The sequence below is a fragment of the Heptranchias perlo genome, chromosome 3, assembly GCF_035084215.1.
Source record: "Heptranchias perlo isolate sHepPer1 chromosome 3, sHepPer1.hap1, whole genome shotgun sequence".
In the NCBI taxonomy this organism is placed as follows: Eukaryota; Metazoa; Chordata; class Chondrichthyes; order Hexanchiformes; family Hexanchidae; genus Heptranchias; species Heptranchias perlo.
In genome coordinates this window covers 35543427-35560232 of record NC_090327.1, presented here as the reverse complement: position 1 = coordinate 35560232, position 16806 = coordinate 35543427, and the positions used below count along the sequence as shown (strand labels likewise).

At 49.3% G+C, this 16806-nt stretch overlaps 2 protein-coding genes across 3 annotated transcripts in view; one reads left to right on the top strand and one right to left on the bottom strand.

The window, feature by feature from the left end:
- The window catches only part of snap47 (synaptosome associated protein 47), a 34036-nt gene extending 32291 nt beyond the window's left edge, over positions 1 to 1745 (bottom strand). The window contains exon 1 of one of the 2 annotated variants that reach the window (XM_067978810.1): positions 563 to 1745. The gene's annotated coding sequence lies outside the window, so the exon portion shown is untranslated. The remainder of the gene's footprint in view (positions 1 to 562) is intronic. The other variant, XM_067978803.1, reaches the window with a different exon arrangement.
- A 1107-nt stretch (positions 1746 to 2852) lies between these two features.
- Positions 2853 to 16806, top strand: part of jmjd4 (jumonji domain containing 4) — a 28906-nt gene continuing 14952 nt past the window's right edge. Inside the window, exons 1-3 of the mRNA XM_067978790.1 lie at positions 2853 to 3807; positions 5441 to 5606; positions 6866 to 6991. Coding sequence (XP_067834891.1) covers positions 3552 to 3807; positions 5441 to 5606; positions 6866 to 6991 — 548 coding nt within the window. The 5' untranslated portion in view covers positions 2853 to 3551. The remainder of the gene's footprint in view (positions 3808 to 5440; positions 5607 to 6865; positions 6992 to 16806) is intronic.

Sequence of the window (16806 nt, the reverse complement as noted above, 5' to 3'; positions counted from 1 at the left end):
ACTTTCCCGCCCTATCCCCATATTCCTTGATTCTTATGGTGTCTAAATATCCATTGATCTCCCTTCTTACTCATAACCTCCTCATTTATCTTGGGTCTCTAGTATTTGAACCCTTCGCCATGTTGAACAAGTCTCCCCAGTCAACTCCCTTCATAGCTTGAAAACTTCAATTAGGTCATCTCAAAGTCCCTTTTCCAGAGTATGATCCCAATTACCTCAACCTTTCCCCATATCTTAAATTTCCTAATCCTTGCAATCATTTCTACTGCTCACCTCTTTCCCTGAAGGGCAACAATATCCTTTTTATATGATTAGGTAATTTTACATTTACTTGCAATTTTTGTACGTACATCAGACATGAAATGCATAACCATCAATAAGTGAGATCTACGCAAACACTTGTCTGACTTGACAATCCTCCTCAGCAGTAACATTTCACTTAGTTCCATTACAACTTTCTCTCTCTATTCCCCCCCCCACCCCACTCCCAAAAGTCAGGATCTTTCAATGCCTACAGTCAAATACCAGAAATCAGTTAGCAAAGATTTAACCCAATACTTACCTGTGTACTTGTCTCCCCTCCCTTTCCCTGTGTAGTAGTGCAGATTATGTTAGTTTGCTAAGAATCTAAATTCAGTTCCTCACATTTCTATCTTATGTCTTCAGGTTCCTGGTAATTATACTGGTGTGTTCATCCTCTCATTTGTGTATGTTTACCTATTTAGCAATGAGTTATCAGGCTGACAATCTATTTCTTGCAGTGCCTATTTCTATGCATCCATTGCTGATATCCAATTGCCTATTGCTTTCCTTTAGTCTCTGGAACTCCTGTTAATCTGTAATTCTGCACTTATTTTCACATCAGGCTCCTTACCTTTATGTGCCTCTGTACTTCCTTTGCCTAAATTGTGTTGTATTTGCAACTCAATCTCCTATCTGTACTTCCTTGCACATTATGCATCCCTTACTCCCTTTGCTCTCTTCTGTATATTCCCTGTTTCGTAGTCTCCCTGTTTTTGTCTTTGCTTATGCTATCCTGTATTTCTAGTTGTGGTTGCTCTACGTTGCTCCTTTTATTTGCTCTAGTTCCTGGCCCAATTTTCCTGCTTTTCTTTCCCTGTATACTGGTCCCTAGTACTTCTCCCTATTTCTATTTGCCCGTCAGTCTATTCCATTTTGTTCTCTTCAGCTTCTACGTCTGCAACCTTCTTCTATCCAGGATATTTCCCCCTCTCACCACAGGATTTATCTCAGGGTATTCTCCTCTCTCCTGCAAGATTTATCTCGGGATATTTTCCTATCTCCCGCAAGATTTATCCCGGGATGTTCTCCTCTCTCCTGCAAGATTTACCCCGGGATGTTCTCCTCTCTCCTGCAAGATTTACCCCGGGATGTTCTCCCTCCCGCAAGATTTATCTCAGAATGCTCTCCGCTCTTCTGAAAGATTCATCCAGGATATTCTCCTCTCTCCTGCAGGATTTCTCGGAGGAGATTCCCTCCCCCAGCAAGAACTAGTACTCTCCCTGGCTCTCCAGGGTTTCCCTTCTTCTCTGTCCCTGTCACTGCGGGCCTTAGCCCCGGCCTGCAGTACTCGCCCCGCTGCCTCCGTATCCCCCTCTCAGGCCCTTTCTATATCTCCAGAGCTGCAGGCGAACAATTTCCGTCTCGCGCTCCCTCTCGGCCCAGTGTTTGTCTTTCAACCTGGCTCCGCCTGACCCTGACCCTGGCCCTGCCCCCTGCGGGCGGTCCTTCGGCCCCTCTCCGCCACTGTCATCCTCTCACAAACCCCGCCCCCTCTCCGCCACTGTCATCCTCTCACAAACCCCGCCCCCTCACCGCCACTGTCATCCTCTCACAAACCCCGCCCCCTCTCCGCCACTGTCATCCTCTCACAAACCCCGCCCCCTCTCCGCCACTGTCATCCTCTCACAAACCCCGCCCCCTCTCCGCCACTGTCATCCTCTCACAAACCCCGCCCCCTCCCCGCCACTGTCAGTCTCACAAACCCCGCCCCCTCTCGACAACTGTCAGTCTCACAAACCCCGCCCCCTCTCGACAACTGTCAGTCTCACAAACCCCGCCCCCTCTCGACAAGTCAGTCTCACAAACCCCGCCCCCTCTCCGCCACAGTCATCCTCACAAACCCCGCCCCCTCCCCGCCACTGTCAGTCTCACAAACCCCGCCCCCTCTCGACAACTGTCAGTCTCACAAACCCCGCCCCCTCTCGACAACTGTCAGTCTCACAAACCCCGCCCCCTCCCGACAACTGTCAGTTTCACAAACCCCGACCCCTCCCGTTTCCCGTCAATCTCTCACAGGCTCCGCCATCTCACAGTTTCTGTCAGTCTCACAAACCTCGCCAATCGGCTCCTGCCTGTATCAGGCTCTGCTCCTGTCTCGGCTCCGGTCAGTCTCAGATCCCGCCCCTCCCTGTCCCTGACTCAGGCCCCGCCCTCCCTGTCCCTGACCCAGGCCCCGCCCTCCCTGTCCCCGCCCCTCCCTGTCCCTGACCTAGGCCCCGCCCTCCCTGTCCCCGCCCCGCCCTGTCCCTGACCCAGGCCCCGCCCTCCCTGTCCCCGCCCCGCCCTGTCCCTGACCCAGGCCCCGCCCTCCCTGTCCCCGCCCCGCCCTGTCCCTGACCCAGGCCCCGCCCTCCCTGTCCCCGCCCCGCCCTGTCCCTGACCCAGGCCCCGCCCTGTCCCTGACCCAGGCCCCGCCCTCCCTGTCCCCGCCCCGCCCTGTCCCTGACCCAGGCCCCGCCCTCCCTGTCCCCGCCCCGCCCTGTCCCTGACCCAGGCCCCGCCCATCTCCCCGCCCTTGTCGCGATCTCCCAGTCTGCGCTTGCGCAGCAGGTTCCCAGTGCTCCGTTGTGATGGGCCGGCCGTTGGTTCCTTTCCTCTAATGTATCCGCCGGGGATACAAACACACACAGATCAGTGAGAACTAAGCAGCGGAGTCACCCTGACCGACAGAAGCTTTTCTGTGGCTAAGGTTCACAGGGTAGCGGCGAGCGGCGGGGAATGAAGCCGCGGCTCGGGGTTGCCAAGTTTGGGCCTTGAAAGCCTGCGGTCTGTAGTGGGGGTGGGGAGCGTCCAGCTCCGGGAATGAAGGAGTTGTAATGCTTCTGAACTGAGCTATTTACTCCTCTTACATATTACAGACCTTTACTGATTCTTAATCACTATTTGTGGCCTAAACTTTAGCTGAGGTTCTGATTTTTAAAATTGTCCGAGTTTTCTCTGACCTGTTTATGAGTCTGATCAGCAGAGGGCAATAGTGTTTTGGATGCTGTTAGGATCTGGGAGGGGAGGGGAGGGAAAAAAAACAGGAATTAATTCATACCCCAAGAAAGAATCTTGATGAAAAATGCGGTTTTATTTTAAACTGTAGAGGTTAATTCCCGTGCATTTTGTACGATTTCCCTCGGATCAGGGTCAGCATCTTTGGGAGAGCAGGGAGGGAAGTTGGGGTGGGCTGGAGGAAGAAAAGACACAATAGGATTCTGATCATTTAATATGAGGGCGTTCAGAGGAATTCCTGATTGTTAACGATGGATGAGGGGACTTTGAAAACGGCACTCGCATTTTTTCAGAGTGACAGGCCTTCCTGTGAACAGTTTCACAAAGGTCGGAAGCTCGATTACCTCCGGAATACTGATCTGAGTTACTCTGAGTTTTTCAGGGATTTTCTGCTTCCTAATTACCCATGCATTCTATCGCCCGAGTTCACAGAAGGCTGGAGAAGCAGGCAGCAGTGGGCGAAAGGGGATGGGAGGCCTGACTTTGAACACTTGCTGAAGAATTTTGGTTAGTGTCATTTTATCTTGGCCGTGTGTTTGCTGAAATGGGGAGACAGCCACCCTGGGCTATCAAAACGTCGGCCAAAGTTCTCACTCTGGAGACTGCAAATGTGTGGGTGGTGGGTGAGGAGGGGTTTGGGGGCTTAGCTTGTGATATCTGTCATGCTTGAATAGCCTGACCAACACTCACTGTGGTGGAGAAATTGACCTGGGTTGCCCATGCTGCCCATGGAACATTGCTCCAGCATGAGTTAGCACCATTTTGGGGAGGAAAAGAAAGTAAAAAGTTGCATTTAGAAGGTGCCTTTTCTAACCTCAGGACCTCCCAAAGCAAATTACAGCCAATGAAGCACTTTTGAAGTGTTGTAATGTAGGAAACGCTGCAGTCAATTTGCGCACAAGATCCCACAAACAACAATGAGATAATGATCAGATAATCTGTTTTAGTGATGTCAGTTGAGGGATAAATATTCGCCAGGGCACTAGGGAGAACGCCTGCTCTTCTTTGAAATAGGATGTTTTACATCCACCTGAGAGGACTCTGTTTAACATCACTTACGAAAATCAGCACCTCCGACTGTGCAGCACTCCTTCAGTACTGCATCGGAGTGTCAGCCTAGATTTTGTGCTCTAGTCTCTGGAGTGGGACTTGAATCCACAGCCTTCTGACTTAGTGGCGAGAGTGCTACCATCTGAGCCATAGCTGACACTTGGATGTCGTCAAAGAAAGTCAGAAGGGAAAGTTGGAGTGACATAAAAAGAGGGTGAATCCTTTTCAATGTATTTTAATCTCTCCTCAGTGCCATACACTATTTCCGTAGCTGGAAGTCCTCAGGTGACTAGCAGCCTCGGTTCTACAACTGCCACTTTGAAAGCCAGCTGCTATAATGTGAATAAAAGTCACAGAGTCACTAAATCCGCTTAGTATTTATTTTGTGTCAAGGGTGAGTAACTGGGCTCTTGTACCTCTCGCCTTGATAGCATAAGGCCCAGATGAGGAACTCAGCGTGTGGGAGATCTTACGCATTACAACAGCGACTACACGTCAAAAGTACTTAATTGGCTGTAAAGCGTTTTGGGATGTCTTGAGATCATGAAAGGCGCTATATAAATAAATGCTTTCTTCCTTTAAAACTCCGACCGGACTACCAGCACTGTTACTGGCCTTTCACTGTGGTAGCATGCTGTTCCGATTCCCCACTATCATGCCATTCCCTGCCTCGGAGGTCAGGCAAGCAAGAAATCTGTTTTCAGAGTTTTCATGCACAATAACTGCAAGTGCTGAGAGTTACCTCGCATCTGTGCTACAGAAGGACACTGCGCCATTCTCAGCATCTTGCTACCTGGGGTGATTAACAGCTGTCTTAGATAATGGGACTATTTCACAGTGAAATTAGTTTCTCTCAGGACCATTCCACTGCTTCTAAATTGTGCAGCTGTGTAAGATGGACATTAAGTTACTCAGGAAGGGGTGCGCTGCAGAGGTCTGGTCATTGACAATTCCAGTCGCATCTCCCGCATAGGTCCAAACTTTAAACTGTTATTTTACACTTACTCCTTAAGTTACATTCTTTGTCCTTGTGCATTCCTTGTAACTCTGCCTTATTGCACTATTTGTACCGTTCACTTTTGTTTTGCAGGAGATTCCATTGTCCCTGTGGCCAACTGTGATGTGAAGGAATACAACGCAAATCCAAAGCACAACATCCCTTTAAGGGACTACATCAGTTACTGGAAAGAGCACAGGGAGAGCGGCTATTCATCTCCGCAGGGCTGCTTGTATATGAAAGACTGGCACATGCGCAGGTTAGTGCAAAGCATTGTTTCCTGTTTCAAACAAACAAGTTACTTTTTTTGAGGCCTACAGTAACCTATGGTTCGTTGATGCAGCTCAGATCGATAGGATGAAAGTCCCCCTATCCACTGGCTGGAGGGTCCCAAATGAAATGACTGGGTCATCTCAACCTCCTCCTCATGGTTGAGGCTCCACAGCTTAAAACTACCCCTTGTTTGCAACAGTAACTGCACTTGAGTAATTAATTGTATGTGAAACACTTTGGGAAGTTTCTGAGAGATGTGATAAGACACTTATATAAATGCAAGTTCTTGTTTGGCACTGAACTGGCAGTCTTATTTAGGGAGGTCATGAGGATGATTGGTGTGGGAAATTGAAAAGCTACACTGGTGCAATAACGGGTAGAGGCAAAGTAGAGGGGTCTTTGCATCTAATCAGTGCTGTACCTGACCTCTGCTTAATCGTGCAGTATAGAGGAATGTTTTCCCTGTATCTAACCTGTTCACGCCCTGACCCCCAGGCATGCTTGATGCTGCTGGGGTGAAAAGAAATGGAGATATGTTCCATTCTCCAGCACTGACATCCCTTGCCTTGCTAAGCACAAATTTACCCAAAACACAAAGGTATACAATGCACAAAAGAACTGAGGTACAGTGGGTTAGTAATCCATCATTTCACTTCTCGGACTGATCAAATCCACCCTAAATCAATGGGGTGAATATAGATGTACATTCAATTATTACAGTACAATTCAAACACGTCTAATACATAAAGGGAAAAAAAGACTTGCATTTATATAGCGACTTTCATGACCTCAGGACATCTCAAAGCGTTTTATATCCAAAGAAGTACCTTTTGAGGTGTAGTCACTGTTGTAATGTAGGAAATGCGGCAGCCAATTTGCGCACAGCAAGCTCCCACAACAGCATAAATGACCAGATAATCTATTTTTTCGTGATGTTGGTTGAGGGATAAAATGTTGGCCAGGAAAATGGGAGAATTCCAATTCTTCAAATTGTGCCACGACATCTTTTACATCCACCTGAGAAGGCAGAGGGGACCTCGGTTTCGAAGGAGAAAGTGCTTGTAACTATTATACCTAGGACAATGAACTTGGGCAATGACTATAGGACTAGAGGGCACAAGCACAAAGTTCACAAGCCTAGAGTAGATAGGGCAGATTACATAATCCGTGGAAGGAGCGGATTTGATGGATATTTCTTGCGTTATTGTAACATTCCTGAATAAATCTTGGTATTTTGGGTTTTAGGATTTTCCCTGATCATGGTGTGTACAGTACTCCTCTCTTCTTCCAGTCTGACTGGCTGAATGAATACTGGGACGCTACTGAATTGGATGATTATCGTTTTGTTTACATGGGTCCCAAAGGATCATGGTAAGTGTAACTTGTGTCAGAAAGAGTTTACCCCTCTAACAAATGGCACATGTGGGTTGTCCACAAATGGAGATAATGTATTGGATGCAAAGCTCTTGATTCCTTTTATAACGCCAGTAAATTGCCGGTGGTGACGGATATGTTTTTTTACGCAAATACAAGATGGCAATAGAATTGGGAGAGAGACTTCAAAAACCTGAGTTTGAGAGTGACGTACTCAAGTCAGAAACTAGAGTCTTAAACTCAAAGGCATATGGGATACTTGCCTTTATTAGCCGAGGCATAGAATATAAGAGCAAGGAGGTTATGATGGAGCTGTATAAAACACTGGTTAGGCCACAGCTGGAGTACTGTGTGCAGTTCTGGTCGCCACACTACAGGAAGGATGTGATTGCTTTGGAGAGGGTGCAGAGGAGATTCACCAGGATGTTACCAGGGCTGGAGCGCTTCAGCTATGAAGAGAGACTGGGAAGATTGGGTTTGTTTTCCTTGGAGCAGAGGAGGCTGAGGGGGGACATGATTGAGGTGCACAAAATTATGAGGGGCACAGATAGGATGGATACTAAGGAGCTTTTTCCCTTCGTTGAGGGTTCTATAACAAGGGGACATAGATTCAAGGTAAAAGGCGGGAGGTTTAGAGGGGATTTGAGAAAGAACTTTTTCACCCAGAGGGTGGTTGGAGTCTGGAACTCACTGCCTGAAAGGGTTGTGGAGGCAGGAACCCTCACAACATTCAAGAAGCATTTGGATGAGCACTTGAAATAAGGGTACGGTAGTGTAGTGGTTATGTTACTGGGCTAGTAATCCAGAGGCCTGGACTAAAATCCAGAGTCACGAGTTCAAATCCCGCCACGGCGGCTGGCGAATTTAAAATTCAATTAATTAAATTTAAAAATCTGGAATTAAAATACTAGTATCAGTAATGATAGCCATGAAACTACCGGATTGTCGTAAAAACCCATCTGGTTCACTAATGTCCTTTAGGGAAGGAAACCTGCCGTCCTTACCCGGTCTGGCCTATATGTGACTCCAGACCCACAGCAATGTGGTTGATTCTTAATTGCCCTCTGAAATGGCCTAGCAAGCCACTCAGTTGTAAAATCTCGTTAGGGATGGGCAATAAATGCCGGCCTTGCCAGCGACGCCCACATCCCGTGAACGAATAAAAAAAAAAAAAAATGCCATAGCATACAAGGCTACGGACCAAATGCTGGAATATGGGATTAGAGTAGACAAGGCTTGATGGCCGGCGTGGACACGATGGGCCGAAGGGCCTCTAGCCGTGCTGTATAACTCTATGACTCTATGACAAAGCCAATTACATAGGTATGAGGGGCAAGTTGGCGATGGTAGATTGGAAAATTTGATTAAAGGGTTTGACGGTAGATAAGCAATGGCAAACATTTAAAGAAATATTTCAGTATTCTCAAGGAATATACATCCCGTTGAGAAATAAAATCTCCACTGGAAAAATGATCCATCTGTGGCTAACTAAAGAAGTTAAGGATGGTATTAGGTTAAAAGGAGAGGCCTATAATGTTGCCAAGAAGAGTAGTAAGCCTGAGGATTGGGAGAGTTTTGGAAATCAGCAAAGGATCACCAAAAAATTGATGAAGAGGGAGAAAATAGAATATGAAAACAAGCTAGCAAGAAATATAAAAACGGATTGTAAGAGCTGCTGCAAGTATGTAAAAAGGATGAGAGCAGCAAAAGTAAACGTGGGTCCCTTAGAGGCTGAGAGAGGAGAAATTATAATGGGAAATCAGAAAATGGCAGAGAAGTTAAACAAATATTTTGTATCCGTCTTCACAGTAGAAGACACAAAAAGCATACCAAAAATAGTGGGGAACCAAGGGGCTAATGAGAATGAGGAACTTAAAGTAATTATCAGTAGAGAAAAAGTACTGGAGAAACTAATGGGACTAAAAGCCGATAAATCCCCTGGACCTGATGGCCTACATCCTAGGATTCTAAAAAAGGTGGCTGCAGAGATAGTGGATTAATTGGTTGTGATCTTCCAAAATTCCCTAGATTCTAGAACGGTCCCAGTGGATTGGAAGGTAGCAAATGTAACCCCGCTATTTAAGAAAGGAGGGAGAGAGAAAACAGAGAATTACAGGCCAGTTAGCCTGACATCAGTCGTCGGGAAAATGCTGGAATCCATTAAGGATGTGGTAACAGGGCACTTAGAAAATTATAAAATGATTAGGCAGAGTCAACACGGTTTTATAAAAGGGAGATTGCGTTTGACAAATTTATTAGAGTTTTTTGAGGATGTAACAAGCAGGGGAACCAGTGGATGCAGTATATTTGGATTTTCAAAAGGCGTTCGATAAGGTGCCACATAAAAGGTTGTTACACAAGATCAGGGCTCATGGGGTTGGGGGTAACTAACATGGATAGAGGATTGGTTAACGGAAAGAAAGGAGACAGTAGGTACGAATGGGTCAATCTCAGGTTGGTAGGCTGTAATTAGTGGGTGCAGCAAGGATCGGTGCTTGGGCCGCAGCTATTTACAATTTATATTAATGACTTAGATGAAGGGACCAAGTGTTTTTTTTTTATTCGTTCACGGGATGTGGGCGTCGCTGGCGAGGCCAGCATTTATTGCCCATCCCTAATTGCCCTCGAGAAGGTGGTGGTGAGCCGCCTTCTTGAACCGCTGCAGTCCGTGTGGTGACGGTTCTCCCACAGTGCTGTTAGGAAGGGAGTTCCAGGATTTTGACCCAGCGACAATGAAGGAACGGCGATATATTTCCAAGTCGGGATGGTGTGTGACTTGGAGGGGAACGTGCAGGTGGTGTTGTTCCCATGTGCCTGCTGCTCTTGTCCTTCTAGGTGGTAGAGGTCGTGGGTTTGGGAGATGCTGTCGAAGAAGCCTTGATGAGTTGCTGCAGTGCATCCTGTGGATGGTACACACTGCAGCCACAGTGCGCCGGTGGTGAAGGGAGTGAATGTTTAGGGTGGTGGATGGGGTGCCAATCAAGCGGGCTGCTTTATCTTGGATGGTGTCGAGCTTCTTGAGTGTTGTTGGAGCTGCACTCATCCAAGCAAGTGGAGAGTATTCCAACACACTCCTGACTTGTGCCTTGTAGATGGTGGAAAGGCTTTGGGGAGTCAGGAGGTGAGTCACTTACCGCAGAATACCCAGCCTCTGAGCTGCTCTCGTAGCCACAGTATTTATATGGCTGGTCCAGTTAAGTTTCTGGTCAAAGGTGACCACCAGGATGTTGATGGTGGGGGATTCGGCGATGGTAATGCCGTTGAATGTCAAGGGGAGGTGGTTAGACTCTCTCTTGTTGGAGATGGTCATTGCCAGGCACTTGTCTGGCGCGAATGTTACTTGCCACCTATCAGCCCAAGCCTGGATGTTGTCCAGGTCTTGCTGCATGCGGGCTCGGACTGCTTCATTATTTGAGGGGTTGCGAATGGAACTGAACACTGTGCAGTCATCAGCGAACATCCCCATTTCTGACCTTATGATGGAGGGAAGGTCATTGATGAAGCAGCTGAAGATGGTTGGGCCGAGGACACTGCCCTGAGGAACTCCTGCAGCAATGTCCTGGGGCTGAGATGATTGGCCTCCAACAACCACTACCATCTTCCTTTGTGCTAGGTATGACTCCAGCCACTGGAGAGTTTTCCCCCTGATTTCCATTGACTTCGATTTTACGAGGGCTCCTTGGTGCCACACTCGGTCAAATGCTGCCTTGATGTCAAGGGCAGTCAATCTCACCTCACATCTTGAATTCAGCTATTTTGTCCATGTTTGGACCAAGGCTGAAATGAGGTCTGGAGCTGAGTGGTCCTGGCAGAACCCAAACTGAGCATCGGTGAGCAGGTTGTTGGTGAGTAAGTGCTGCTTGATAGCACTGTCGACGACACCTTCCATCACTTTGCTGATGATTGAGAGTAGACTGATGGGGCGGTAATTGGCCGGATTGGATTTATCCTGCTTTTTGTGGACAGGACATACCTGGGCAATTTTCCACATTGTCGGGTAGATGCCAGTGTTGTAGCTATACTGGAACAGCTTGGCTAGAAGCGCAGCGAGTTCTGGAGCACAAGTCTTCAGCACTACAGCCGGGATGTTGTCGGGGCCCATAGCCTTTGCTGTATCCCGTGCACTCAGCCGTTTCTTGATGTCACGTGGAGTGAATCGAATTGGCTGAAGACTGGCTTCCGTGATGGTGGGGATATCGGGAGGATGCCGAGATGGATCATCCACTCGACACTTCTGGCTGAAGATGGTTGCAAACGCTTCAGCCTTGTCTTTTGCACTCACGTGCTGGACTCCGCCATCATTGAGGATGGGGATGTTTACAGAGCCTCCTCCTCCCATTAGTTGTTTAATTGTCCACCACCATTCACGACTGGATGTGGCAGGACTGCAGAGCTTTGATCTGATCCATTGGTTGTGGAATCCCTTAGCTCTGTCTATAGCATGTTGCTTCCGCTGTTTAGCATGCATGTAGTCCTGAGTTGTAGCTTCACCAGGTTGGCACCTCATTTTTAGGTACGTCTGTTGTTGCTCCTGGCATGCTCTTCTACACTCCTCATTGAACCAGGGTTGATCCCCTGGCTTGTTGGTAATGGTAGAGTGAGGAATATGCCGGGCCATGAGGTTACAGATTGTGCTGGAATACAATTCTGCTGCTGCTGATGTCCCACAGCGCCAGCTGCTAGATCTGTTCTGAATCTATCCCATTTAGCACTGTGGTAGTGCCACACAACACGTTGGATGGTGTCCTCAGTGCGAAGACGGGACTTCATCTCCACGAGGACTGTGCGGTGGTCACTCCTACCAATACTGTCATGGACAGATGCATTTGCGACAGGTAGATTGGTGAGGACGAGGTCAAGTAAGTTTTTCCCTCGTGTTGGTTCGCTCACCACCTGCCGCAGGCCCAGTCTAGCAGTTATGTCCTTCAGGACTCGGCCAGCTCGGTCAGTAGTGGTGCTACCGAGCCACTCTTGGTGATGGACATTGAAGTCCCCTACCCAGAGTACATTTTGTGCCCTTGCTACCCTCAGTGCTTCCTCCAAGTGGTGCTCAACATGGAGGAGGACTGATTCATCAGCTGAGGGAGGACGGGAGGTGGTAATCAGCAGGAGGTTTCCTTGCCCATGTTTGACCTGATGCCATGAGATTTCATGGGGTCCAGAGTCAATGTTGAGGACTCCCCGGGCCACTCCCTCCTGACTGTATATCACTGTACCGCCACCTCTGGTGGGTCTGTCCTGCCAGTGGGACAGGACATACCCGGGGATGGTGATGGAAGAGTCTGGGATGTTAGCTGAAAGGTATGATTCTGTGAGTATGGCTATGTCAGGCTGTTGCTTGACTAGTCTGTGGGACAGCTCTCCAGGTTTGTTAACGATACAAAGCTAGGTGGGAAAGTAAGCTGCGAGGAGGACACAAAGGGCCCGATATTAGGAGGGAGGCGGGTTGGCAGCGGGGGGTCGACTGCACGCGCCCAGTGAATTCAGGGTGCTCTGCACGCGATCGCAGCCTAATTGAAGATACTTAGGCGTGCTTTCGGGTTTCCCGTTCCAGACCCACGCAGCGGGTGCACTGCGCACCCGCATCACAGGCTGTCAGCAGGAGGAGCCCTATTTTAAGGGGCAGTCCTCCAATGCTCCTCCTGCAGCAAAGAACCAATTTTGGATCATGGAGCAGGCCAGAGGCAAGGCTGCTCCAAGGTTCTCTGACTCCTCGCTCCAGGTGCTGCTCGATGGGGTGAGGAGTAGGAGGGATTTTTTTTTTCCTTCGGATGGATGGAGGTGTCCTCCCTCCGCCACCAAGAAGGCCTGGCTGAAGGTGGCCGAGAACGTCAGCAGCAGCGTCAATGTGTGCAGAAACTGGGTCCAGTTCAGGAAGCACTTTAATGACCTAACCAGGTCAGCCAAAGTGAGTATACTTATGCATTCTCCCACACTCTGTCTTCCACATCACCTCCACTACCACACAACTCCTTCTGCACTGCTACCACAATGCTCTCGCATCACTCCTCACATCCACTCAACCATCATCCTCACCTTGCCTGCACTTACTCACTGCCCCAGTTGCCATTCGAACACTACCACGCAACCCAATCCAAATATACTATATCCACTGGTTCCCCTGCTTGTTACATCCTCAAAAAAACTCTAATAAATTTGTCAAACGCAATCTCCCTTTTATAAAACCGTGTTGACTCTGCCTAATCATTTTATAATTTTCTCATGGCTGTGTGTCACACGAACCCTCCCATGCATCTCCCTATCGCTCACCCCCACCCACACCAATGCATGCAGCAGGTCACCATGCAACCATCACTCAGTCACGCCTCTGTGTTTTGCCTTGATAGGAGAAGAGACGCCAGAATACCCAGGAGAGGGCAAGGACCGGAGGGGGCCCACCACATCAGGTGGTCTTAACAGACGCGGAGCATCAGGCACTCGAAATAAGCCGGATGCTGGAGTGCCTGTCCGTGGCGGACACCGAGACTGGGAGTGCACAAGCGGCTGGTGACAGAAATCTAACACTCAGCACTCATGATAGCGAATGACCTTAGCATCACTTGGCATCTGCAGCACCTCAACATCTGTCCACATGCTTAACATTGCTTTCTGTTCTCTTGCAGGGCCATCTCCGAGCGCCGTGACGGCGGAGGGCGATTCCTCAGAGGACCTGCCGGCCTCTGAGGGGGCATTGTCACATCTGAGCCAGCCATCCACCAGCGCAGATACATACACCTCGGTGGCTCCCTGTCCTCAGTTAGTTGGGGTTACACATGGTGAGTCACCATGCACATGTGAGCACGAGCAGACACTGGTGGCAGGGGCAGCCGTGGCGAGTCCACGTCGGTGGGAGCACTCTTCTCCAGACTCTGCTCAGCTGGACCCAGATGCTGAACCCCGGGGGCCAGCCATGACCAGGAGAGTCATCGAGGGCCAGCAGCACATTGCCGAGGTACTGGAACAGTTGCCACGCGCACTCTCCACAATCGCGCAGAGGATGGAGGAGTCCCAACTCCTGCACGAGTGGAATGATGGCACAGGTACAGGAGGGTATCTCCTAGATAGTGTCACAGGGATGTGAAGGCATCTCTGAGATAGTGTCGGGTCGGTGCGGGAATGTCTGCGGTGGAGGAAAGGCTAGCCTCCATCGAGCTTCAAGCACGGCTCAACAATGAGTCCATTCAGGCCCTGACAACGGCCGTTCGGATTCAGGGTGAGCAACATTCTGCCGCCTTAAACAGGCTGACAGATACCTTACAACTGGCCTTCCAAGGCTTCACACAGGTCCTCCAAACTGTCATCCAGCAGTGTGGAAGGAGTGATGTGGGCCTGGGCCAGGAGAGGGATGATGGTGAAAGGGGACATGGAAGGGGGGAGGCCACTCAAAGCGCTCCCACGTCTCACCTGTTGCCCCCCTTTCAACCAATACCCGCAATGCTGCCCCTTCTCCAGGTGGCCGAGTCTGCCCCTGCACAGTTGCAGGTGGAGCAGTCTTTGGAGGGGCCCTCATGGGCACTGAAACCCAGAGGGCATCTGCACAAAGCATCTCGTCGGTCAGAGCAACCTGCCACTACCTCTGCTGAAGCCACAGGGGTAGCACCATGTAGGGGTTCCCGTAAACGTAAGGCGAAGGTTTTGTGAGCACAAAGGGGATGCACAAGGGTGTAACACAAAATGTCATGTTTTTGATTTACTTTTGTTGGTTTTGCAAAAAAACATAAAAATTTGTTATCAACACTACTGCCACGTCTTTGCAAATCTTGTCTGGTTTGTGCAATAATGCCCTTTCCTGAGGATCACCATGAAGACCCACAACTGATGCCACCCATTGTGTCACTGCAGAGTGGGTGCAGGTGTATTTGCAGGGCTCTTTTGTGCAGACGACTGAGAGACGCCGGCGATGTCCCCGGTGGCACCCTGGAAGGATGCGGAGGAGAAGTTGTTGAGGGCAGTGGTGACTTTGACAGCGACAGGTAAGAAGGTGGTGCTCGGGCCAGCCGGGAGCAGCTCGGCATCAAGGAGGCTGCAGATGTCCACGACTACATGTCGAGTGACTCTGAGCCTCCGTGTGCACTGCTGCTCAGAGAGGTCCAGGAAGCTGAGCCTCGGTCTGTAGACCCTGTGGCGAGGGTAGTGCCTTCTGCGACGCATCTCTCTCTGCGATTGTCCTCCCTCCTGCTGTGCAGGTGGATGTGTCACAGCACTGTGTTGTGGAGCTCCACGTGTCAGAGGTGAACGGCGAGGCTGGTGATGCTGTTCGTCCTCCGAGGAGGTCAGGACTGCAGCTATGGTGGCCCCCACCTGGAAGATGTAAGTTTGAGGGGGTCCGCAAGGTAGGTAAATGTGTCTGCACGCCGGGGTTGAGATTGCAAGTTTGTGATTTTTTTTGTGTTAGAAGGAGGGAGGTGCAGGCCAAACTTTGTCCAAAGTGACAGAGTGGCCTCCTGCAATGAATGAGGATCTCCCCCCCCACCCCCCCCCCCCCCCCCCCACCTGTCAAATGGACCTTTGCAGCTACCACAGGCTGGTGGCTGCAACATGTCCATTTCAACTGGGAGTGTTTCCCCCAGTACGGGAAACACGCTTAGTTGACCTGAAAATCCCACCCCTCCTAAAATATCCTACAAATCAGGTCTCCTAACGACCTGAAGTATCTAATTAATTGATTTAAGTGGGATCCCACCAGCTTTAATTGTCGATGGGAGTCTCGTATGCGGGGGCTGCGCGCGCATCTAAGCGCGTCATTGGGGAACCTGGAAGTGGGCGGGTTGGAGCCGGGCTCCGGACCCGCCCCGGGGAGCCCCCCCGCCACGAACGCATCGGCTTGGACATCCGAAAATCGAGCTCAAAGAGTCTGCAAAGGGATAAAGACAGGTTAAGTGAGTGGGCAAGAAGGTGGCAGATGGAGTATAATGTAGGGAAATGTGAGGTTATTCACTTTGGTAGGAAGGATAGAAAAACAGAATATTTTTTAAATGGTGAGAAACTATTGGTGTTCAGAGGGATTTGGATGTCCTTGTACAAGAAACACAAAAAGTTAGCATGCAGGTACAGCAAGCAAGTAGAAAGGCAAATGACATGTTGGCCTTTATTGCAAGGTGGATGTTGTACAAGAGTAAGGATGTCTTACTACAGTTGTACAGGGCTTTGGTGAGACCTCACCTGGAGTACTGTGTACAGTTTTGGTCTCCTTATCTAAGGAAGGATATCCTTGCCTTAGAGGCGGTGCAACGAAGGTTCACTAGATTAATTCCTGGGATGAGAGGGTTTTCCTATGAGGAAAGATTGGGTAGAATGGACCTGTACTCTCCGGAGTTTAGAAGAATGAGAGGTGATCTCATTGAAACATACAGGTTTCTGAGGGGGGCTTGACAGGGTAGTTGCTGAGAGTTTTTTTCCCCTAGCTGGAGAGTCTAGAACTAGGGGGCATAGTTTCAGGATAAGGGGTCGGCCATTTAAGACTGAGATGAGGAGGAATTTCTTCACACAGGGTTGTGAATCTTTGAAATTCTCTACCCCGGAGAGCTGTGGATGCTGTCATTGAATATGTTCAAGGCTGAGATAGATAGATTCTTGGACTCTAGGGGAATCAAGGGATATAGGGATCGGGCGGGAAAGTGGAGTTGAGGTTGAAGATTAGCCATGATCATATTGAATGGTAGAGCAGGCTCGAGGGGCCGTATGGCCCATTTCTGCTCCTATATCTTATGTTCTTATAAACCTGCCCCACAGAGCCATCTAGTGGTTAGAGCCCACAACTACATCATGACAGTTGACATGACAAATTGAATGGAGAATGTTGACGCAGCAAT